Source organism: Thalia democratica, chromosome 8, assembly GCF_965202585.1.
Source record: "Thalia democratica chromosome 8, ktThaDemo2.hap1.1, whole genome shotgun sequence".
Lineage (NCBI taxonomy): Eukaryota > Metazoa > Chordata > Thaliacea > Salpida > Salpidae > Thalia > Thalia democratica.
The window spans coordinates 17598241-17625073 of record NC_139172.1 but is presented as its reverse complement, the minus strand read 5'-3'; the positions used below and the strand labels follow the sequence as shown (position 1 = coordinate 17625073).

General features: G+C 25.6%; 1 protein-coding gene across 3 annotated transcripts; it reads left to right on the top strand.

Moving 5' to 3' along the window:
- Positions 1–215: 215 nt before the first annotated feature.
- Positions 216–23489, top strand: LOC145842759 (cytoplasmic FMR1-interacting protein 1-like). Of its 3 annotated transcripts, none has more exons than XM_082950237.1 (25): positions 216–429; positions 819–998; positions 3467–3648; positions 4308–4426; positions 4891–4997; positions 6028–6138; positions 6331–6540; positions 7207–7282; positions 8379–8548; positions 9085–9251; positions 9711–9858; positions 11873–12026; positions 13518–13674; positions 15378–15537; positions 16174–16287; positions 16696–16815; positions 18676–18875; positions 19736–19854; positions 20358–20470; positions 20691–20912; positions 21197–21364; positions 21605–21724; positions 21952–22070; positions 22496–22643; positions 22819–23489. In XM_082950237.1, the coding sequence occupies exons 1-25, from the start codon at positions 220–222 to the stop codon at positions 22990–22992; spliced, it is 3768 nt and encodes a 1255-aa protein (XP_082806363.1). In that variant the 5' UTR covers positions 216–219; the 3' UTR covers positions 22993–23489. The 3 variants fall into 3 exon arrangements, with proteins under 3 accessions (XP_082806363.1, XP_082806362.1, XP_082806364.1); XM_082950236.1 differs by lacking the exon at positions 3467–3648 and adding an exon at positions 2983–3170; XM_082950238.1 differs by lacking the exons at positions 3467–3648; positions 11873–12026 and adding exons at positions 2983–3170; positions 10310–10448.
- The last annotated feature ends 3344 nt before the right edge of the window (positions 23490–26833 follow it).

Sequence of the window (26833 nt, the reverse complement as noted above, 5' to 3'; positions counted from 1 at the left end):
CTAATAATTAATTTCTAAAAAAAAAACCTTATAGTTTTTTTAATTCTTATTAACTCACTTATCAGTTAGATTTCAAGTCATTAAGTATCTAATTTAAATTATTTTTATTTGTTTCTTCTGAATCAACTTAAGTGTTGACATGAGTAAAATTTGTTTTTTAACATAAATTGTACTTTGAAAAGGAAAGCTGTGAACTTATAAATATTTGCAGAATAAATAATGGCAAGTAATGTAGTATTGCTAGAAGACGCTTTATCAAATGTGGATTTGTTGGAAGAGCTTCCCTTACCAGACCAACAACCATGTATTGAACCATTACCCTCATCTCTTGTTTATCAGGCTAATTTTAATACAAATTTTGAAGATAGAAATGCTTTTGTAACGGGTGTTGCAAAGTATATTGAAGAAGCCACTGTACATTCTACTATGGTTTGATTTTGATCTAATATTTCAAACTATACATGTAGTTTATTTAGTTTTAATATGTTTTATTTAAAAATATTAACAATGTTTTTTTTTATACGGTTCAAAAAAGAGATATCAGTAATTTATAAAAGTGTAAATTTTACTTATAGAAGCTTTAAAAGACTTTTTTTTTATAATAAATATGCTAATTGTTTATTTCCATTGAAATATAAATAACATTGATGATAAAATTGAACTCTATTTTACAACTTCTAACTTAAAAAAAAAAGTAAATACTCAAATTTTTCACAAAGGTTGTTACTACTAACATTTTTAAAACAAATTGCAAAGTTTTAGTAGTTAAGATAACTATTGCACATGTATTTTCTTTGATAAAGTTGCAAAACGAACAGAACACTATGCTTGAAGAGGGTCAAACATACGCGGTGATGCTGTACACTTGGAGGTCATGTTCACGCGCCATCCCTCAGGTTAAATCAAACGAACAAGCCAACAGGTTGGACATTTACGAGAACACAGTGCAAGTGTTAGAACCTGAAGTTCAAAAACTGATGAGCTTTATGCATTTTCAGGTATTTTTTAAAATAAATCTTAGTACAGATTATTTTTGCTGACCTGAAAATAAAATAAAAAAAACTATTAACTAAGTATAAAACGTTTTTCAATTGAATTTGAAAATTATAGAGTTATTAATCTATTTTTTAAAACTTTGTATTGTATACCAGTTTCTACGCAGTCTATTAAATAAAAGTAATGATATGAAAGTTAATCTTATCTTTCAAAAGTGAATAATTTATTAAAAGCTTGTCTCTTATTTGTGCTTAATTTGTATGGTGTGCCTTACTTAATTTGTGAAAAATATTTTCGAGTTATTTATAGTAAACAGTAAATTTTAATGAGCTATAAAGTATTTAAGGATTACTAAGCTACACAATTTGTTGTGATTACAATAAAAGTATGATTATGAAAATTCTAAATTGTATTTCTATTTTCAAAAGTTTTTTTTTTAAACTATAACTAAATTAAAGAACCTGCATTAATGAGTCATTATACAGTTTTTATACTATACATTTGTAGTGTTTGTTGTACAATATACTATATAATTGTAATAAAAAATGACTAAGCATAAGTGCAGACTTTTAATTTTAAAACCAGGTTTAACAAAATCAACTTATTTTTGCTACTAAAACTTTCTGTTGTGTATAGTTTTAAAATGGTGAAAATTAGTTCTGTATTTTTGAAATTTCTTATGAAACACTTTTAATGGTATAAAAATTGCATGTTTGTAGGTTTTTATTTTCTTGATAGAAAATTCTTGTTTTAACCGAAAATAAAAGAAAAAATGAGTTTTTACTAAGTTGTATAGATAGTTATAATTGACGATAGTGAGCTATGGTCGACTAGTCTTTAGCAACATGTTTTATTTATATTGAATATGTAAAAGTTAATTTAAATGATATAATTAAGTATTTTATCAAAGATAAGATTAAAGTTCATAAAAGCTATGTACATAATGACTGTTTTAATACCAAATGTTAGCCATAGTTTTTACTTGTGTTTAATTATATTTCTATCTAAACAAAAATATAAAGTTGTAGTTATTTAATTATTAGAAATTGAAGTTCAGTTTATAAACCAGGTGCATTTTTCTACAAGACTTTTTTGTGTTAATTTTTATTATCTCTTTTAAAAGACACAAACATAATATAAATCTTGATATAGTTCTGATTATTTTCACAGCAACATTTATTATTTTTTGTAAGAGTTTTAATGTAAGTAATTTTACATTTAGCACAGTTTCATTGAGTATATTTTTTATTAAACATTTTATTTTTTTAAATTTATCTTTAGTCCCTTCGATTAGTATTTATTAATTTTATACAACTCTATCTAAATTATAAGTTGAAAGTTTAATTTTGCAACTACCACTACTTATGTAAAAATGTACCAAGTTTTTAAGATTTAATTTCACTAAATATTTCAAAGTGATATATTAAATAAAATTTGCTTGTTGTTTTAAGTGGTCTTTTGCTCAATTTTTTTAATTAGTTAACAAAGAAACATAAAGTTAATTATAAAAATAAAATAATTGTTTTTTATAAAAGGTAGCAATAGAATGTTTTCTTCACTCACTGGAATTTCATAAATTCGAAAACCAAATTTTTTATGTAGTAAAGGTTTTATTTTTTTAGAAAAATGTTTTTTTACTTATTTGCAAATTTAGTCTAACGTGATAACATAAAAAAATGTTTTAAGATACACGATAAAAATAAATATTGCAAAGAAACAAAAATTTACTTCAAAACCAATATGCTCAGACTAGTTTTTAGTAACTCAATTTTTATTATGATTTAAACAGTACCAACCCAAAAATAGTTAAGTTGGATGTTCAATATTTTTTTAAACAGCAAAACTTTGTATGCATTTTATCATGAAGTTTTTATACAGCTGGTAGTTTTAGTAGGGCTAGTGTTGTACTATGGTGCTTACTTTTGCATATTGGTGATTTGTATTAAAATAATTGAAAAATACGCATGTTTTTTTATGACGTAATAGAAAAAAGCAGTGGAGGCGTTTTATCACGAGGCCCGTAAGTACTGCAGCTCGAACAGAAACAAACCCAACTCCAAGCCTTCTGCGCAGTATTTTCTCAAAATAGGGGAATTCCTCAACATGATGGCGGTTTTGGACGCGTTGAAAAACATGAGGTCTTCGTGCAGCAACGACCTCAGTTGCTACAGAAGGTGCCAATAATCATGCCTATTATTTCCATATGAATGCTGATTTGTTTGAAAATTATTTATTTGATCAGAATTGAGAATTGACTCAGCTGTGAACTTATTGTTTTAAACTTATTATTTTGGTTTTAAAACATATTGATTTTTATATACATATTTTGTTTACTATGAGCTGTCATCTTTTATTTTATGGTAGCATGTTTAAGTTTATCCACTTTTCGAACTACGGCGCTAAGTATTTTGCTGCGGCGACAATGTGATACCAAAGGTCGTATTTTGATGAATATTTGCCGTGATTTTAGAAAAAGGCCGTCGAGAGGTTCGTGTCGGAAGTGAAGCGGTTGTCGCACCAGGAGAGGAGAAAGGACTTCGTGTCGGAAGCCTACCTGCTCACACTCGGCAAGTTCATCAACATGTTCGCTGTGCTCGACGCCCTTAAAAACATGAAAAGTTCTGTTAAAAACGACTATTCCGCTTACAGGAGGTAATGCTATATTTTCTTAATAAGTTAGTTCTTGCCTTTTCGTGGAGGTAGTCAAAAATAACAACAATACTAGTAGTTATATTGACTGTACTAACTATTTTTTTCTAAGAAAATATTTAATCATTTTAGTTGAAATAAAGATATGCTTTATTCAAAATTTAATGATTATTTTTTGGGAATAGTTTAAAATACTGTTTAATTTACGGTTAGAAACAAAACCTTACTATACTTTAAAAACATTTCAAAAATTTATACATGATTGTATTATAATTTAAGAATTTTAAATGTAATTTTTATTTTTTTTGAATTGATTTAGTTCTGCTTAAAAGCTTTGCGATGTTATTTGTTTCTTTTTGTTTATTTCGTTATCAAAATTGCAACTTATTTCATTTATCGTACTGTAACAATTTAAAGTTTTAATATGTTAGTAATAAAAACTAATCTTTAAATAAATGAATATATATATACATATATAGATACCTCAAATTAAAGTGAGCTTGTTTAAAGTTTTTTGACTAATTATTATAATGTTAAAGTTATCAAGATTTAAATTTAATACTGTTATGTTGCATTTTTGTCACCCGAAAGTATAATCACATCTACAACATTTCTAAATAAATTTATTTAAAAAGCTGGAAAAGTTCTAATAATTAATACAGAGCTGCCCAGTTTTTAAAAAAGATGTCTGATTCTCAGTCACTGCAGGAGTCACAGAATCTCTCAATGTTTCTAGCAAACCACGACAAAATAACCACTTCACTGAAAATGGCTCTTATGGGTAATATATTAAATATACGTTTTTAAGTTTGCTTTGTTTTTAATTATTTTATAACTTTATATGATTTTTTGCGTAAAATAATTAAATCATAGTTTTTTTTTAATAGTTACTTTATGATATAATCTTCTCTATGTATGTTTAGTTGAAACTATTGCATTAAAATGTTTAAAAATGTATTAATTTTCATTTTTATGGTAGGCATTTTTAGCTGTTGTAAGTCTAAAATAATTATTTTCAAGTGTGTATATATACAATATTGTCTTAGTATTTTTAGATTTGTATGATAAAAAGTTTAAATTTGGTTCATGCATTTCAACAATTTTCCAAAAGTTTATCTAATCATTTAAACGTTAAAAATAACAGATTAAAGTAAAGTAAGTTGTTCACTCTGCATTACGTTTGTTTTTGTTTTCCGCTTAATTGTACCGGTTTGGATAAACTTTTAAATGCAAAACATATGACAGGCATCAACGGATATGAAGAACTTATATGCGACATAGTGAACATTTCAATGAACTACTATGAAAACAAAATGTACATCCTACCGTCAGAAAAACACATGCTGCTAAAAGTAAGCTCTTGTAGTATTACGACCGAGTCGTTTAAACGTTTTTACTTTTATTTGCTCAAATCAAAGCTAAACAGTTTTAATATGATGTAAATTTTTACTAACGGAAGTTATGCTATCATCATATTTTTGTCGGTATAGCTTACACTTTATGAACTTTACTTGTAAGTTTATAGTAATGATTGGATTAGTGTTTTTCGTATAGAAAATGACAAACAAAATTATCTATGAAATTTTTTATCGAATGCAGTAAAAGTATTTTTTAAATGCTAACACACTAAAATTTAATTTCAATTTAGACTTTAACTGTTTCAATTATTTTGAAACCCCTTTTTTTGCATCAAAACTTTAAGTGTATTTTGCAGCTGGTTTAAAATACTGAAATCGAATATTTTTGCTACTTTTTATCAATTTATTGTGTTTGTAAGAACTGTTTTAAAAGTAATTTCAGATTTATATTTTAGAACTTTTAGACTGTTACTTATTGTAGGCTTAAATATTTTATTATTTTTTATTGGAGTTAGTATAATTTTAGAACTTTTTAGGAGTTTTACAACTTCTATGTAAAAAATAATGTTTGTTTTTGTATATGATTCTGTATACAAATATAGTATAAATTAAAAACAAACTATGTTTTTACGATCGTTTCGAATATAGTTTTCAACTAACAGTTTTACAACAAAGTTTATTATATAAATTCATCGAGTTATAAAAAGTAGACTTGGATAATGCAAAAATTGCTAAAAATTTAAAGTATTTTAATTTAGTATGAAAATTTATTTTTTTTTCACAATTTTTCACAAAATGTTATAAACTAATTATGTTATTTGCAACCACAAAGTGTTAATCATATTTATTCGTAAAATTAATAAAGACTTTAAATTAAATAAGTTTCGTTTTGAAATTTTCTATAAATTGATTTAATCTCATGTTTGCTAATAAACGTATTCATCTTGCTTTTAGATATATAGTTAGATGTATAAATATATAGTATAGGTATATAAAAGTTTGTTATAAGATTTAATATATACAGGTAATGGGATTTGGACTTTATCTTCTTGACAATAGCTCATCATCTTTAAGTATTTATAAGTTGCATGACAAAAAGAAACTTAATCTCAACAAAATTGACAAGTTTTTCAAAGTATGTTCGTTTCTAAACATATATTATACTTATATATAAAAGTTTAGACTTTAAAAAATTTGTATAAACCAATGAAAAAATAGAATACTTCATAAACTACTAACTTTTTTTTGCAGTTAATTTTTAAATGTTTGATAGTCATTACTAATGTTTCATAACACTTATTATTTTAATTTATTTACTTCTGAACAGCACCTCCAAGTGGTGCCGCTGTTCGGCGACATGCAAATACCGCTGGCAAGCTACATTCAGAACATGAGCGATTTCGAGGAGAACAAGGGGAGGTGGTCGTGCTGCTCGGCAACAAACAGCTCGCAGTACAACTTGATGGAGAGACTGGTGCAAATCAGGGAGGAACACATCAGGTACACCAGTCAGCTGGCCAAGCATTCCAACAACGAGGTAAAAACTTAGTGAAAAAGTTTTTGAACATAATCTGTTTAATATTGTGTTAAATTGTAAAAGTGTATCTATTCAGCTTGATGTTTGAATGGGTGACTTTGGTACTTGAATAATATGTTAATTTATAAATGTGTTCTTACTTTTTTTTAAATTTAATTGTTTTTTGATTTAAGGGCATTTGGGGGTCCAACATTTCTTTTTACAAAACTATCATTGACTCCTATATTTATTAAATTCTTTCAAGACATTTTAAAGCAGGCTCAGTTTCGGTCAAAGACCTCTTCAGTGCTTATTTAAAAAAATCTAGAAATATATATGACTTAAATAAGACTGAAGAGGTTTTTGACCGAAACTGAGTCTGCTTTAAAATATCTTGAAAGAATTTAATGAATATAATTTCTCCGCTAGAAGTTGAGATCTTTTTGTAAGTTTTCGAAAAATCAAAACATAGAACATTGTCTCTTATATGAAAGCTATAAGTACAAACTACAAGTCAGTTTTTGTAGAATTTAAAAATTTTATATAACTTTTGAGATATTGTAATGTTTATAAAAAGTTTCCGATACAAACGTATAGACGGCAAATTTTTCGAGGTCAATATGGTTCAATGTTACGGCCTATTTATAAGTTATATAAAATCTTATCTCCAAGTTTTAAATTTATCAGGTCGTCACCACTGCACAAAGGGATCAGCCGAGAACCGACGAAGAAAACAAGGAACTTTACGATATTGCTCTTAAAGGTTAATTAGTTTTGCGTATTTGGAATTTTAGACAGCTTAATATGATTTGAAAGTTACAAACAAAAAGCAATAAGTTAAAAAAAAGCAATGCATGTAGTAAAATAATAAAATTTAAGAAAAACAAAGTACTAATTTATACGTATGGGTATTGTTTAATTATCTTAACTTCAAAGTTTAACAATCAATTTTATTGACTACTGTAAAAAAAATTGTTTTTGTATAAACATTATGAGGATTAAGGAAAAAAAAGTGCTTAACTTGTACATTGGGTTTATTAATGAGCTGTTTTTAAATATTTTCATCTAGATTACCTTTAAGTTTTTGTTTTAACTTAATTAAAGTTTTACTATATTTAAAATCTTTGTTTTTTTGTTCATTATTATGGTTATGAAGTACCTAATATACTTGCATAATAATGTTATATGTTGCATAATATGTATAAAATTTCAAATAAGTATTTAATTAACTACTTATAAATATCAAAATTTTTATACGCTTTAAATTAATATATACATTGTTGCCACAAAACCTGGAATCTTGGAAAAACTTGGAATTTGAAAAACTTTGAACAAAAATTACTAAAAAACCTGGAGTTTTAAATAGTTTTTACATTTTAAGTAGTAAATTTTTGATTTGACACGAAAAATCTATCATAAAGATAATTTTTTTTATTGTCTTCATAAACTTTTTTTATTAAAAAACACATTTAAAGTAGCTTTACAGTATCTTCTCAATGTCGTTATACTACTTAACACAGTTTTAAACTTAAATTTAATTTTAAACTAAAAATAGACCCAAAAACGTCTACTTTCAAAAACCTAAAAGAAATTTCTCAAAAGCCAGTGGCAACCCTGAATATAATTAAAGTACTAAAAATCAGTAGTATTATATTTTTTTTTTCCTTAATTTTAAACTACTGTGGTTTATATCTAATCATATCTATATTTCAGTATATCTAGTTAGTTTATGAGTGCCAAACTAATTTAGCTTAATGACTCACTTGTAAATAATTTTTTTTTTTTTCATTAGGTATATAAGGAGTTTGAAATAGATAATGAAAACTTGAGTTGGTCAGTGGTAACATTTTAACAAACAGGTCTGCAACTGTTGTCATTGTGGTCTTCACACGTCATGGAAGTTTACAGCTGGAAACTGATGCACCCCACGGACAAGCACTCGAATCCGGAATGTCCTCCAACAGCGGAAGAATATGAACGAGTCACCAGGTACAACTATTCCAGTGAGGAAAAATTTGCCCTTGTTGAGGTATGATGTTTTTGTCTTAGCATTTTTCATAAGTTCACTGAAGACGGCCTTTTCTCTGAAAGTGTTTTGAACTAAACTAGTGTTAAATAAGTTTGTAGATTTTTCAAACCATCGTTTGATTTTTTCTAACTATTGATCTTGAAGAAATAATTACTGATTTTGAAGAAAAATCACAAGTAAAAAATTGACTGTGTCCTGGACTGTTTTGAGAACTTTTTTTTTTTCTGTTTGTTTTAGTATAAAGTTTATGTCGTAGTCAGTTGGTCTTCATTAACTTTAAAAACATTTTTAGTAGGAGCAAAAGTTTAATTTACAAACAATGCAATTAAGTAATGTTAAAATTTTAAACTTAGTAAATGTCATGTTTATGAAATAAATTTTGGTTGAATTAATTTTTATTCTTTTTTCATAAGATTAATTTGACAAAAAAAAAGTTTGCACAAAGCACAAAAATCGGTGTACATTGTGTAATTAACATATAGGTTATAAAGTATGAATTCTGCTTGTGAATAAAAACACATTTTTTTACAACGTAGGTCATTGCTATGATCAAGGGATTGCAAGTTTTGATGGGAAGAATGGAGTCTGTATTTAACACGGCTATAAGGTGCCACATATACGCTAAACTGCAGGATTTTGTTCAGCTCAAAGTTAGAGATCCCCTTCGACAATCAATAAAAAAGAAGAAAAATCACATTAGAAGGTTTCTTTAACTTCAAGCATTTTATCTGAACTTAAATTTTTTTAATGCTTTTACAGTCAACTAATATATTACTTGTTTTTCGTTGATATACACTAGTGGTTGAACTCAAAAAATTTATTGGTACTTTTGTAATATTATGAAATTAAATTATAAGCTTCTTAAGTTAATAAACTTTCAAGTGTAGTTTTAATATTCGCTTGTTACTCAACTATGTAATGATTTATTTAAAGAAATACATTGTGTGTATTAAGTTAGAAATATAAATTTGCACTTATGCAGGTAAATTTTAATACTTTTTTAGAACTCAATTTGCAGGTTTACCACTTTTTTTGACTAATTTAAATATGTTTGAGATTTTTGAAAAGCTTAAATTGGTTTATGATTTTTGAAGCTTCTCAAAATGTATATACTGATGCACAGTATTGGCACAAAGTATTTTTAAAAAGTTTGATAATGCAGCATAATAGCATCGGTGCGTGAGACGTGTGCTGATTGGATTCAAGGATTTGAACCACCAAATGATCCGGCATTGAAAGGAGAAAAAGACCCTAAAACTGGATTTCACATAAAAGTTCCTAGACGAAACGTAGGACCTTCTAGCACTCAGGTAATATGTTTAAAAATAAAAAATAAATAAAAGTTTTATTTTGGAATCTACTAAAATAACTTGTTTTTTATATCTAAACATTTTAGTCTGTCAATACATTAAAGTATAATTAAATTTGACGCAATTAACGATTAAAGTTTAAGCGAAGTCATAAAAGCAAGGAAAAGCATCACTAAACCTGTTTAAAAAAAATTTATTTGTTTATAATTATCAGTTGTAAAATTAAGATAACAGCAAAAAAGAAACAAGAAGTTGTGATAAAAAATAAGTTTTAGTTTTTATTGAACTACAAACTTTTAATTATCACTAGATTTTATATATAAACTAATTAAACATAAGTGCGACTTTAAACATCTACAACGCAAATATACAATTAATCAAAAACTAAAATAATTTTTTTGTACTCTTCTTGAAATAATGTTCTGAAATTTCCACGAACTCGGCGTTGTAGTTATACTTGGTGCGATCCATGACGGAGCAGCTGTTCAAATCCCCCCAAATGAAGAAAACACTGAAGGACAACGACGTCGAGGTGCTGAAGCAGTTCCACAACCAATCCTACCTCTTCTCTGTCATGATAAATTTCGAGGGTGAGCCAAATAAAAAACTCCGCATCTTTTTTGATTTTCACATGAAAATAAATGCGGTGCCACGGCTTAATTTTAATAAGATTGTATGTAGTATGCTTTTTGTATCTTATTTGTGATGATACAAATCAACGCCAGGTTGGGTTTGTTACAATGGTTCTAACTGTTTTTCATTGTTAAAACTGATTAAACACACTGGTTATGAAATTAGAAAATTGATAGTTATCTTAACAATTACAGCTCCAGCAAATAATTGTTAGTAATTAGAATATTGAAATGATGCTGCTTATTTAATTCAGAATATTCTTGTGCATGTTTTTCAAATGGATAACTGAAGTTGAATTATTAAGTTTTAAAAATAATATGTTTTGTTATCTTATAACGGTATTTTATATTGTTTACTTTTTTACGTATACTGTTGTAAGTTTTCTAGGCACTTAATAGTTTGTTCTTTCTTACACTTTTGTTACTTTTGATACGCCCTTGTAAGGCTCTTATTTTTAGGATAGTATTTAGTTAACAATCTATTAAGACTTATTAAGGTTATTAAGAAAAATAATGAATATTGCCTATAAAAAAATTGTTTTTACTACGCTGCGATATTTACTACTAAGTCAGCTTTTGTTTTGCATTTATAATCATAAACAGAGTCTTTTTTATTGTTTGGTGTTAAAATATGTGAAACTGTTTATTGAAATTGTTTATAGATATTTTTATAGTTTGTGCAGTGCATATTATTTAAAGAATGTTATTAGTACTAATGTATTTATATGCACAAATTAAGGTAATGACTTGGATTTTTGTATTCTTTGATTTCACATTTTAAATTAGTCTCAATTTATTGTTAACAAAAAAAATCATTTTTTGAAATGAAACTAGGTTTTTGTATTTAAAATTGTTTCTGAAATTAATTTCAGCATAATCGTATTTACATACAATTGTGATTCAGTTTTAAATTGTTTAAAAAAGTTTAAACTAGGGTTTCTCAAACTCATTTTCATATTTGCGAACTTAGCAAAAATAAAGAAAGTAATTGCTATCTTTATTAGACTATGTCCATTTACTAGTAATGACGTAATTATTTTTTCTCTCATTTCTAGTTGTGACCCACTAATAGCCCAAATCACCCACTTTGGAAACTCTAATATAAACTGTAATTAAAGAAAAAATGTATTAAATCAAGTTTTTTAGGTGAGACGCACTGACAAAAATATTAAAATTTGTCTGTCAGTTTTTTATTGAGTTTTGTTTTTGAAAGCTTTATATTCAATTTTAATAAAGAGTTCCATAAAAGTTATCACGACAAAATATAGAAAATTATACAAGAACAGCTTTTATTGAAAGTACAGAGTTTAAAAGTTTACCTGTTTGTTCAATAAAATTGTTATCTTGTTTTGTACTCTTCTTACCTTATTACGTCATAATAGCTGTACATGGTGAGAACGATGTTGGAGTCGCTAGTGGCAGACAAGAGCGGGTCGAAAAAAGCTCTGAGGAACTCGATAGACAGCACTTCGGTTGAAAACATCGAGAGATTTCACAAGGACTCGTTTTTTTACGAACCCATGCTTGAATTTTGCGGTACTTTACAATCAGCTGTTTCTTTATTTTTCACCCATTCATTTAACTGTGTCGTTTGATTATTTTCTTCATCATTTAGTGTGATTTCTTTCAGTTTTTGCACGCTGGTCACTAACAGTCGTATTTGATGTTATGTTTCTCTTTATTTTTTTGACTTATGTTTAGTTTTTTTTTAAGTTTCATAAAGAACTAGTGCTTAAGTTTTGTAATATTTTCAAAGGAAAGCATTATACCAAGGGTATAAAGGTATCACTAATTTCCAAAGTCTTTATAAATTGTGCACAACAAATTTCTTTTTAGAAAATATGTTAGATTAGTAATCACATGCTTACTTATATAAAAACTACTTTGTATAATTAGTTAGTTTGTCTTAGTTAGTGGGTTGTATTAGAAATAGATAAAAAATATCAAAGTTTACACATTTAAAATAAAATACGAAATGAATTTATTTGTTTTTGCTAAAGGTCAAAATCATCTTTGCTTAGTAGAAAAATCTCTATAACCTGTAATACTGTGCGCACTCTAGGAAATACTTTACTTTTGTACACAAACTAATTTTTCTACTTTTTTATTACAATTTATTTTAAAATTATCTAAAGTTCATACGATTTACATCTAAGTTTACATCTAACGTATTTAATTTGATATTTATTTCAACGTCTCGTGTTTAGTTTTTAGGTCATAATAAAAAAACATTATTAGAATAACCTTATAGTTTTAGATCAACTTTATATTTTAATAGAAAAAATTATCATGATTTGTCTTGATTTGAAAGTATTAATATGTTAAGCTTTATTTTATACTTCAAAATAGTTTATATTTATATTATTTGTTTTTTAAAGCATGCCTAGAATGAAAAAAAATTATAGTTACTAGAAATGTACAAAGATCATATTTCATATAAAGTAAAGTATTTGTATACACTTTTTAAAAACATTGATTGCAAATGAACTAATTTAATAATTTTGTTAAATATACACAAACATTTTTTTTTGTTCAAAAATTTAAAAGAGCATGAATAATTAAAAACATATGTAAAAACAACTTACTTCTGAAAATTATAGTAATAATAAATTGTGTGAAGCTGTACTCTTGAATAAATAAGTATTTGTCGCATGTTACAAATCAAAAGTGATTGCATGGTTTAAGTAGAATTCTGTATACTAATTAGTGTGCTTTTTTATTTGATATTAAGTCATTTTTGTAATATTTTGTTTATGAAATAAAAATGTATAAAAGTTAAATCTTTTTCTGAATAAGTTTTTTTTTAACACAATTTTTAAAACTGTTTGGTTTTATAAGCTGTAATACTTTTTATTCACTTTTCAATTTATTATTTTTTTTAATACAATTCTTTACCTTAAGAGAAAATCGTATTCATTTTTTTATTGTAATACTGAATAAATTTTTGAAATGTTTTATTTATTAATTAAACCCGTGTAAGTAATTAGATATCGCTACTAAATATTTTCTTACTTACAATTTCAACAGAAACATTGCAAGAATGCTGTGATTTATCGCAGTTGTGGTATAGGGAGTTTTATTTAGAACTCACAATGGGTAAGAGAATTCAGTTTCCCATCGAGATGTCGTTACCATGGATACTTACTGACCATATTCTTGTTACCAAGGAACCTTCTATGATGGAGTAAGTAACATAAAATAATTATAATTATTTTGCTTTTAAATTTAAATATATTTAATTCGATGAATGGTTTATATGATTAAAATTAATTTAAGTTTAAAAAAGTTAAGTACATAATACCTTTGTTTTTAAAGAGTAAAATGTGTTTTTAAAACAAAAAGCGTTTAATTTATTTGAGATATTTATTACAACATAAATATTTATGAAAACATATTAAGTTTCCAAGAAATTAAAACCTAAAAGTCTAAAGAACTGTCTATAAATTAGTTAACATAATTTGGAACTACATTTCAAATAGGTGTAAAATTCTTCTTTCGTTCTTGATAAACTATGTTTGTTTATAACTTAGTTAACAATATTAGAAACAATTCCAGTAACTATTTTTATGTTTCTAAACAAATTAATAAATATATTTACTTGAAGCATACTGAATTTAAGTAAGGAAATGTATACTATTCAGTGTTGCCACAAAACCTTGAATCCTGGAAAAAACTTGAGTTTGAATATTTAGGCTAAAAAACCTAGAAAAATCTGGAATTTGAGAAATTTTGAAAAATAAAACCTGGAAAAACCTGTAGTTTTGAACAAAAGTTACTGAAAAATCTGGAGTTTTAAATATTTTTCACATACTAAGTAATGAAATTTCGATACGACACAAAAAATCTATCATATAGATAAAAGATTTTTGTCATCATCAGTTTTTCTCTTTATTAAAACACATATTTGAATTAGCTTAACAGTATTTTTTACTAATGTTGTTATACTATTTAACACAGTTTTTTACCTTACACTTAATTTTAAACTTAAAATTTACCCAAAAACTTGTTTTTTCAAAAACCTGGAAAAAATTTTAAAAACCTAGAGAAAATTTTCCAAAAATCTGTGGCAACCCTGACTATTTAAAATTTGTTAAAATTTTGATTTAAGAAGTATAAAATAATTTCTGTCATCATTTACTAGACTTTTTTATTAGTTTTTTTTATTATAAAAGGTACATTAAAAAAGCTTACCATAAATATTGCTAAGGAAATTTAAAATAAATGATTTACTGAAGCAGTATATTGAGTGTTTAACCTAATGCAATCATAAGAGCAATCATAAAATATTTAGATATTTCTATGAAAGAAATTTTATAACCAATACAAAGTTTCTTTTGCCTCTCTAATTTTTCAAATTTCCTGTTTTTAGTTAAAGTTGATGTACGTTAATTGTACTTAATAAAATATTTTAAGTTAGTTTATAATATCTAAATTAGTTAACAATATTTTTGTTAGTTTATTAACATGTTATTCCTTTATTCTTACCTAAAATAGAATAAATATTTAAGTTTTACACTTTATACTAAATAAAACATGTTTTTAATTTATAACCTAAAATAATTTTATGCTCACTGAAAACTACATAAAACTTATAAAACTATTATAAAACAACTTTTTATACTCACTTTAGGGATTTGCTGCCTTATTAAGATAGGATTTGAATACAGTGTGGTTTAAAGTGTATTCTCCTTTAACAATTGGAAAATCTAAATTGTGCAATACAAAACTGTAGATATTGTGTTTAATTATATGAAAAAAGTTTAATGTCTGCAACAGAATTTTGTATTTAAATGTTAAGTTTATTTTTGAAACTGTTCTGATTTTTTTATTGGAAATAAATATTAAAAAATGCATACCAAGAAAATAATAAAGTTAAAATTAAAACAGGTTTGTTTTGTACCCATTGGATTTGTACAGCGATAGTGCTCACTACGCGCTTACTAAGTTCAAGAAACAGTTTTTGTATGATGAAGTTGAAGCAGAAGTTAATTTGTGTTTTGATCAGTTTGTCTACAAGTTATCTGAACAAGTGTTCTCTTATTACAAGGTTCGTTATATAAAAGTTAAATTTTATAAAATTATTTCTTTCTTCTTGACTTTGTCGTATTAAAATATATTAATTGTTTTTTTTTAAACTAGATGAATTTTTTTAAGTTTAGACACTGATATATTGGTTTTCGTCAGTACAAAAGTTTGTACATATATTAAAATTATTTAGTTATATAATAAACAACAGTTTCATACAGCTGTTTCGTATATGAGATACTTTTATCTCAAATATTCCTCAGTAAAGCTTTAGTTTATAAAGCATGTTTTGCAGAAATATAGAATTAAAAAGTTTTATAAATGTTATGACGTCAAAATAATAAAGGTTTTTATGCAGTAAGAAACTTTTTGTGCTGTACTACACCATAATATTTATACAAATTTTAGATTATAAATTTCTGCAAAATATGTTTAGTAAACTTAAGCTTTACTGAAGAATATATGAGATTGGAACATCTCATATACGAAACAGCTGTATTTTACTGTTGTTTATTATATAAAAAAGTAAATATTTAGCTCCAATTTAACTTGTTAAGCACTATTGACCAAAAATTTTGAAAAAACTATCAATATATTAAATTTATATAATTTTTCTATGTATAAAAGCTTATATAACCCAAATAACATTATAAAATAGCATCTTGCCGCGTCGATGTTACTTGATCAGCAATTCAGAGGATCAATGAGCGAGAAGATACCCTACCCGACAGCTAACAAGTACGACACACTTCTCAAGCAACGACATGTGCAAGTTAGTTGAAAAATTTTAAAATAAAAAGTTTTTAGCCAAATCTAAAAATATTTTATTAAAATAATTAAACTTTACGTTGCTTTAGATTGTATGAGGTTATTTCATTAAATACTTGTTTTCAAGCTTTCCATTTCAAAGTAGTATTTAAATATAACAATAAAAATGATGTTTTTTTTTCAAATCATCACAAAACCTAAAGATTTTGTTTGATTATTCAAAGCCTTACTAAAAATAGACAACTTGTTTTTTAATGTGACAGTTCTAAAACATACTTTTATTAAGTTTAAAGAAAAGAAAAAAAAGTTAATACCATTACTTTATTATAAATCTTTACAAAAATCTAAACAAATTTTAGCAAAAAAAACGCATAAATTATGGAGTGATCATTTAAAACTTTTTGTTTCACAGTTGTTAGGAAGAACAATAGATTTGAACCGACTGATAACGCAAAGAGTGCAGGTCTACCTCCACAGGAGCGTTGGATTTGCAATTGGAAAGTTTGAAAGCGGAAACATCACCGGAATTATTGTGAGTATTGTTATTTATAAAAATGTGTTGATTGTATTTCAGTTTTTAATTTATTTTATACTTCCGTAAATTTATACTGTGTATTGTCCATAGTAGAAATAATAAATTTTAATAATTGAAACTAATGATGTTTTATTTCACAATAGTTTTGAAAGTACTTAGTTATTAAATTGACAATGCTTCTCTATGTTAAAATGATACCATAGTTAAACGGATTTCTGAAAAATATAAGTATCTTAACAAGTAGAAGACTTTAAGAAGTTATGTATAGATGTGTGTTTTATAACCATAAAAACAAATTTATGCAATTTATATATACATAATGTTATTTAGTACTAATATTTCACTCATATAAAGTATGAAATCATAAAAACTAAGATGTAAAGATCAAAACTTATAATTATTTTTACATGTTTTTTTTATAAACAACTAAAAAAGCAGTTTCATAGATGCATATATTATAAACAAGGACATACATCATTTAGATATTTATCATTATTTAAAATATATAAAACAGTTTAAGTGAGTAAAATCTATAATAACATAGTCATAATTAAAAAAAATCTAATAAAATTACATGTATTCGTAATAATTTATTAAATAAATGGTTACTAGATTAAATTAAAAGTTTATGGAAACTAATTATTCTAAAACCAAATATTACCTTATAGTTTTATATTACTCGAGGTTAACGCAATTTTATAACTAAATATTTTTACTTGTTAAACTGTATTATAGTTGTTTATTACTTATTTGTAAATGTGATATAACTAGATTTATTATTTGTTTTGTAAAGCCAAAAAAAAATGTTATGTTGTTTTATCTGCGAGAAAAACAAAAAATAGATAAGAAAAACTGTTGCATGAGTACAAGCTTGAGTATAATTAAAATTTATAAAACGTAACAAATAAAAAAGAACAAAGTGATAGACGAGTCAGTAAGGAAATAGAAAACCTATGCATTAAAGTAAGATAATGTACAATAAGTACATTTAAATAAGTAAATAATTTTACTTGAATTATGGGTGTGTATATATAAACTGAATAGGCAAAAAAGGTGTTATCGAAGAAGAACCTACGGTTGCGTACACATTTCTTCGACAAATATTGTTTTATATTAAGTTCTTTTATCAAGTAACTTTTTTTCTTTAGCTGCAACTAACATACGTTAATGATTGTTAATTTAGCAAAATAACAATTAACAATCACTAAAAATTATCAGAACTTGAAAGGCTGTATAGTGTGTACCCACTTAAATGTATTTATATATACCTTTAAAAACTCTTTTCATACTTTTATGTTAATACTAGAACAGTAACGTCATTAGTTATACCACAACACACGGCGACTACTTGAGTTATAAGTTTTATGTGATTTATTTGTTTTCCAATATGTTTAAGTTACATTTAAAACTGTTATTTATAATAAATCTTGATAACGTATTTTTAATTCGTAAAATATATCATTTAAATATTTAACTTTGACGAACTTGTATGTTCGGATCTTTTGTTATACTTCGGTAATAATTAGTACTTACTATTTCATATTTATTTTTAATTTCAAAAAATATGAAAGACTTTAAAATAGTTAAATTAAGAATTTTGCACAGATTTATTTATATACTATAACAGTGTTTTTTTATTTAAAATACCATATTTTTTTTTTATTTTTAGCTCTGTAAATTCAGCTTTTTTTCAATTCAGACTTAATTAGCGAGCTAATTAAGTTTTAACTTTTTTTTTATATCATAAAAAAAAAAGAAAGTATGCTAAATACTTTAGAAGAAGTGCAAAATGTATTTCAAAATTAACTTTATATAAACGTTTAAATTGTAAAATATAAACATTTTACAACGCGGCAGGAATTGGACATGTTGCTTGAAGTGAACAAGCAAACCCACAAGTTGCTGTCCAAACAGCTCCAACTTGACACGTTCGAGTCGATTTTCAGGGAAGCCAACCACAATGTTTCAGCTCCGTACGGAAGAATCACCCTGCACACGTTCTGGGAACTCAACCACGATTTTCTCCCCAACTACTGCTACAACAGCTCCACCAACCGGTTAAGATATATTGCATGTATTTAAAGTAGTTGAGTTTCGATAAAATGACTGTTTGTAAAATTCATTAGGTACCTAAAAAACTAAATAAAGTTTTAGAAAAAATAACATTGGCTCTTATATGAAAGCTTGAATAAAAACTACAAGTTAGTTTTTATAGAATTAAAATCTTATTTAACTTTTGTGATATTGCAATTTTTGTAAACAGTTTCTGATACAAACGTATGGACCGCAAGTTTTTCAGGGTCAATTTTCTCGGAAATTTAAAAATCGCTAAAAATATATCTTCTCCTTCATTTTTTGAACTAGAGACCTCAAACTTTCAGGAAACGTTCCTTTTATAGTTTAAACGATTTTTAATGTTGCGATTTTTAAAATGTTATTAAATAAAATTTTCAGATAAAAAAACAAAAATATAGTTGATTTTTTAAATAAAAATTCTCATTTTCAAAGTTAAAAAAATCCTACCTTTAATCTTTATTAAATTTAATAATGAACTTTCTGTGATTTTTAAAAAGGTTGGTTAAAAAATGAAGGTTTAGTTAATTTTTTAATTAAATAGTCTTTTTTCGCGTCTTTGAGTTGCGCCTTTCATTAGGAACCTATTGAGGTCACCGACTTTGATCGCTTATATCTCAAAAATGACTTTGAATTTTAAGAGCGGTTGAAAATGTCTAATAGCTCAGATAAAACTCTATAAAATAAGATCAACTTGTAAAAATCAAGGTGGACCCCCCTATGCCCTTAATGCACAAATCTCTTTGATGTTGACTTATTTAAGATAAATTTAGTTTGTACTACATGACAACATTTTAGTCATATTTAATTTTGTTTTTTCATAATAGTAACTGTCACACAACAGATTTGTCAGAACAGAGATGACATTTACCCAGGAAATGCAGCGAGACAAACCGCCTAACCTGCAGCATTATTATATGTTCGGCAGCAAAAATCTCAATCTTGCATTCAGAGAAATAACTGGTTTGATGATTTTTTTTGTTTAGTCAAGTACAAAAGCATGCCGCTTGAATTTGCATTTATGGGACTACTTTAAAAAAAAAAACTTTTAAATAAATTTTATCTGAAAGTAAGTAGTAAAATATAGACCTTTTTGTGAAAATGAAATATTTCTAATAAATATAAACAAAAAAAAATAACTTTAAAAAAATAATAAACACTCTTATTATGTCTTTAAATTTATTTTATACTTCATTCTTGGATATGAATGAACAGTTTCATATGGAATACCCTTTTTGTATATAGTTTTTTCAGTTATGAACTGACATATATTCTAGTTTTGAATACGAGGTATGAGTATTTAAATTGCATTCATTAATTTTTTGGTATCCAATTTTTTGTTTTAGTATGTAAATTTAAAATAGTTATAAAATAGTACACTAAATATGTAGAATTTTATTTAAATGTTCCTAACTAAATATTTTACAAAAAATGCCCAACATTTATATATTTTTTAATATTTTTAGGTTTGTTAGGTGGTTTTGTAGGACCACAACATTTTGCAACTATCGGGCGTTTAGTAGGATACCAAGGAATCGCAGTGATCATATCAGAACTACTTGAAGTAGTCAAGGGTCTGGTAAGCGAATTATACAGTATATAAAACTAGCAGCTTTCAACAACTAGTAAATTAAAAAAATCTTTTTCTGACGTATTATAAACATTTTCTTATAATTTCAGCACAATTTTTTAAGTATCAACTATTACCTCACTGAAATACTACCTTGCTCATAAAAAAGAAACAAATTTAAATGTGTCTTTTGTTGTTATCTCTGTGACGTCATAAAAACTTTCAACAGCTGCAAGGAACGATTCTCCAGTACGTGCAGACACTGCTCGACGTCATGCCGCAGATCTGCAAGCTGCCCAGGTTCGATTACGGATCGCCGGGAGTTCTGGAGTATTACCAGCACCAGCTGAAGGACATCATCGAGTACGCCGAGCTGAAGACTCTCGTGTTTCAGAACTTCAAGGAGGTGGGCAACGCGATTCTGTTCTGCCTCATGATCGAACAGAACGTGGTAAGTTGTGTTTTAAAAGATGTTTTGTCGTATGTTTAGTATTTAAAATTAAATTTTTGCTTTGATATGACTTGTTCGTGTCAAAGTAAAATGAATATATAGGAATTTAATTTTTGTTTTAACTTTAGTTACATATAAATTTAGACCTCTTAACTGTATAAGTTTTCAAGTTGATATCACTGTGTAGACAAAATAATCATACGAAGATATTACTCCTTAAAAAAGAAATTTTTTTCTTCTTGTCGTAGAATTTATTACTACATTTTACTCAAAAATTTTGATAGCAAATGGAGGAAATATGCGACCTGTTGCACGCTGCCCCATTTCAAAACGTCATTCCTCGCCCGTTCTTAAAAGAAGGTGAGAAACACGAAGCGAAGTTGAAAAAGCTCAAAAATCGTTACTTTTCACTGAACCTCGTTCCTATGGTGGAAAAGTTCGGCACTCCTCAGGTAAAAATGCACTCAGTATAATCATTTGATCTTAAAAAATTATACTTTTTTTTTTTTTAAGTTCAGTTTAGTATTAGCATTTAATAATTTTAGACTAGTATAAGTTTGCTTTGTTACGAAATACAGTTCTATTATTTAAAAGTGATTAATCATTTACTTTTACACTAGAAACAGTGAAAGTAAGACTATATTATATTGATACTTACTTTTCAATCTTTAATTTTTTCAATACTCAAACAGCAAATAGAAATAGTGAGGCAAGGTGATCTACTTACAAGGGAGCGACTTTGTTGTGGCCTGTCCATGTTCGATGTTGTGTTATCAAAAATTAAATCCTTCCTCACTGATCCTATATGGACGGTTTGTTTAATTGAATTGTATTCTATTTTATTAGTAAGTAGCATAAAGCCTTATTCCCAAGTAGCTTGATATAATGTAGTTAAAAGTATAGTTTTATTATAGATGTATATAACTAAAAAGTGTGTTTCAAGCTATTTTTCCATCGGTATTGGTTTAATGGTTTTGATAAAATTTAGCCTATGGAAAACCTTTTATAACTTTAAAATGAATATAATAATATATAACAGGGTCCAGCACCTAGCAATGGGGTGATTCATGTCGACGAATGTTTGGAATTTCATCGCTTGTGGAGCGCCATCCAGTTCGTGTACTGTATCCCCGTTAGGCAGAACGAATTCACTACTGAGTTAGAATCATTTTTTTTTATTAGAAACATCAAAATAAAGAATCAAGTTAATAGGCTTAATTGAAATTGTTACTTGTTTTAAATTTTAATTATTCAAAATAAGTAATACTTACTTAAGAAAACTTGCATTACTTATAGTTTTTAATACTTTTTTATTTATTTTTTTTAATACTTTTAGTTTCATATTTTATTTTTTGCTTGAAAAGGTCGCAATCTCTTGCCACCGAAACCGATCGCGAATAAAATATAAAATTTCCATAGAGCTATTTAAATAAGCTCTTTACATCTTAGTAAATTGAGCATTCTTTTTTAGTTAAGGCAAATAACTATATAATACTTTTTATCAAAGTTAATTAAAAGGTTTAAGATAAGGTGTAAACAGTTTTCAAGAACTGCAAACCGGAACAATATTTTTTCATTGATAGGCAACTTTTTGGCGACGGTCTTCACTGGGCGGCCTGTTCAATCATGATGCTTCTCGGCCAGCACAACAGATTTGAAGCTTTCGACTTCAGTTACCACGTCATGAAGGTTCAACGTTACGACAACAAAGATGAAGTCATTAAACAAGTGGTAAGTCATACTCAAAAACTAATTTAAAAAAGAAGTTGCGATTTATTTTAATTGTTAAGCAAAACCTTTTTATAGCTTTTTATACCAAGTGATTGCAACTCATGTTTATTAGTGATTTTTTTTTGTGAATTCATTTAATTAGAAAAAAAAGTAATAAACATTTTTTTGTGAACAGCCCCTAAAGAAGTTTGTGGAAAGGGTGCGACTGTTCCAGGTGCTGAACAGCGAAATATTCAGCATTCTGTCCAGATACCTGAACCCGCCGTCCAGTGACAACGACCCGCAGGACGAATCGAAACCCATGGAAGACGTGCGTTGCTTCCAACCTCCCATTTACAATCCCAGATGATTGGACATTGAGTATTTCTTAAGAAACGTTTCATGTAAAATTTCTCACTATGACAAGTTGAATTTTTCACCAAAGAATTACTTGCCCATTAATTGTGCGTAAAGTTTTTTTTCATCTTTTTGATATGCTTCCATTACGAATATCATGCAATATTTTGTGTAATAATTATTGATTTTAATTGTTTGCGCCTAATGTTGGCATTTCTCAGTTGCAGCTTCATCTATAATTTTGATACACAAGAAAATTACATTATAAAGTCTTAAATATCTTTTAAATTAGAACAAAATAAAGGCTGAGTTTAATTTTTTTTTTTTACTACTTCTAGTTTTTTACTGTTTTTTAAATTTTTTCAAGTAAAAAAAACTTTGAGTTAGTTTTATACTTACTACTACAATTTCCACTTCCTTTTTAATATTTTTTATTGTTTGTATTCTACTTTTTTAGAAGCATTTTTGTAATCTACTTTAACAAAAATTTTTACTTCATAATTATTATAAAATGAGTTTTTTAATTATAAACTTTTAAAGTTTGAAATATATACATATTTAAAGTTTTAACCGCTGTAAATTGTATAATTTTTTGCTTGTTGTTTCAAAATTACTGAACACATTGGATGTTACTCGTTTATTTTTTAAGAGAGCACAATTTTTTTTTTAATTTAGTCGGTTTTATAAAAAAAAATACATGTTACATTGACAAGTTTTTTTTTTTTTTTACTCAAAACAATTATTGAATGGTACAAACTAAGTAGTATTGTTTTTTTTAACCTCTTGAAAAACTATTATTTTTAAAGTTATTATTAGACGTTTGCAAGTTTATAATTCTTGTTCAACTAAAACAACAAATAAAGCACTTATTATGTTTGTTATTTTTTATTATTTTCAAAAACGAACAACATAGATCGAATGAAATTCTTCCAAGTTGAGAGAAGATGTAAAGTCATTAACATGTTAACACTGTATAAATAAACATAAAAACATGTATTTGAAAAAAAACATGTTGTTTGCCTTTTTTAAATCATAAGTTTTAGTTGTTGCTTTGAGGTATTATACAAATATTTTTTAGAAATGTTCCATAAAAAACTTACAATATATAAAGTACACGTTTTGAAAAGTAGTTTTTTGTTATAAGCAGTAAACTAAAGTAAGAAATTTTTGAATAATATTAAAAAATAAAATCTTATGACATACTTTTTGAGAGAAATATAAGTACAGCTATATAGTATTTTTTTTAATTGTGAGAAACTTATTTATGAAAACTTTAATGTTATTCGACATTAATAATTTAGTTTATTTAGTTCACTAAGTCTTACATTCAAAGAAGAATATGTTTACTAAATAAAAACTATTGCTTCAGTTAATCATACTATAACATACTATTAAGCTTATTCTAAAATATTGGTACTTTAAGTTATTTAAGTAAAATATACAGTTTTCTTATTAGTTTGATGTGTGTTATGATCAGTTAGTTCGTTTTTTAGTAGACTTTATAATAATTTATAAAAGAGTAATTCTTTTTTTGTTTTGTTTAGTACATTTACCTACCAAGTTTTTTTTTAACTGTTTAGAATCTACAGTAGAATAATAATAATTTACTGTACAAAACTTAATATGTTCTTTTTCGAAACCTTTTAAACAGCTTAATAGTCTAAAAAAATGTTGATGCAGGAAATACAGTTTTTAATAAATATAGATAGTCTATTTCTTTAGAGCTATGTAAAAAGTACTGCTATTAACTTATACAAACACAATAATTTTCTGAAAATACAAATTAAGTTTAACAAAACAGATAATTAAAACGTATCAGCCTAGTTTTCTTATAAATGTTTAAAATCAATTATTGTTTTTCTGTTTACAAAATACATATGGTTTTAAGCGCTAGAAACAAATACATTTCTTATGAAACAATTTAAAATTACTGTTATGAAGTTGTAACGTACATGATCCTAAAGTAATATTTTGCTTTTATAACATTTATTACAATTAATTTTTTTTTTTTTTTAAATAAAAGTATTTCAACATATATAAATAGTTTTTAAATATTTCTTTACTTGTTTAAAAAACCTTCAGTTTACAAAATCTTAATTTTAGAGTAAATATAAGATTTCAGGTACACTAACTTTCAACAGTTTAAAAATTAGTTTCAATACTTTAATTACGATTCCCATCAAAAAGTTCTAAGTAGTTATTTAAAAAAATATTTTATTGGTCTTTTTATATTGATTTAATTATAAAGGTAGTTTTATTGTAAAGCTTTGAAAAATAGTTGTAACAATGAAATTAAGTTAATATGTAATACTCAAACTTTTTTGATGCTTTCTTCAAATAGTGGATTATTGTTGCAACTAACATTGAAACAATTCAAAGTTTCAGCAATTGAATTCTTTAAAACTAAAATAATGTAATTTACTTAAAAACTAAATAAATTAATTTTTATTGTTGCAAAAATTTATTTTTATCATTAGTTAGATTTTTGCTCTTCAAATAATTAAATTTTCAAATCATACTTTATACCTAAAAAACTTCAGTTTTTGTTCATAATATTAAAAAGAATTGTAGTTAAAGTTTCAAAACCTACTTTTTAAAGTATAATTAGATTTATACTTTTTATTAAGTATTGTAAAAAGGTTATATAAAATTTTAGTATAAAGAAGTTTAATTTTATAAAAAAAAAGATGTAAAAAATACTTTAATTTATAAATAATGTGAATTTTTTTGAACCTTTTTAAAGAATTTTTGAATTAATGTAATAAATATATAGCACAACCAATGTTCTCTGACAATAAATACTTGAATAATCTAACACAGGGTACTATATACATGCGATTTAAATCTTTAAATAAATAAATTTTAGTAGTAACAGCAGCATAAATAAGTTATTTTTAATGTACACTTTGTTTGCTACAAACATTTGTACAATTTTTTACTTATAAAACTTACTAGTGTTATGATTTAAAACTGTTAAAAATAATAATAACTAATTTTATTTTCCTGTTGACTATATTAATGAATTGTTAATTCAATAAAACAGGTTTTGATAAAATACGCTGTTTTTATTTACTACATATTTATTCATTATTGTTACCATTGATCTAAATAAGTCTACTAAAAAAAAAAATATCTACTAATCATAATAACATTGCATTAATTTTTTTAAACTTAATTGTTGATGTAAACTTTTTTTAATTAGATTTCAGTAACTAACTTACTTTAAAACAACAAAGTTTATGTTTTAAAACCTTTTTTTTTATAATTTTTAACTTATATCTAACCTTTAATGTTTTTTATTTTGTTTTAAATTCAAATATTTTGACTTCATAATTTTCAATTTAATTAAATTTAATTACAACAATCTGAACGAATAATATAATTTAATAAATCATAGTAAAAGTGAAAAAAAATATACCCCGATATATATATATATATATATATATATATATAAATTTAGCACTTTGTTTATCTTTATAACAAGTAAATAAAGTTTTAAGATTATTGATTTTTTTATTTTAAATAAAATACTAAGTAGTTTATAGAAAAAATTGTTTTAATTTTCAGAATTTTTAAAATATAAGGTGAAATATTTTTATTTCCTATGCTTGTATAATTAAATGAATTAAACAATAATAATATGTTTTTGGTTTTTAAAAGGTTAAAAAAAGTAATCCTTACATGTTAGTCTAAACATTCCACATATATAAGTTTTTAGTTTCTACCTAATCAAACACTAAGTTCTTAATTCTTTTAAACTTTATTTTGCAACGATGCTATGTAACTTTTTTTGAATACAAATCGTATAAATTTATTAATGTTCATTGTTTTTAGTTTTTGCCCAAAGCTTAAAT

Bases quoted from the DNA above. Each gene is read 5' to 3' on its own strand.
- LOC145842759 (XM_082950236.1), top strand. From the start codon at position 220: ATGGCAAGTAATGTAGTATTGCTAGAAGACGCTTTATCAAATGTGGAT. The intron at 19,855-20,357 runs GTTTGATGATTT...TAATATTTTTAG, and splicing joins TGCATTCAGAGAAATAACTG to GTTTGTTAGGTGGTTTTGTA. The intron at 20,913-21,196 runs GTAAGTTGTGTT...AAATTTTGATAG, and splicing joins TCATGATCGAACAGAACGTG to CAAATGGAGGAAATATGCGA.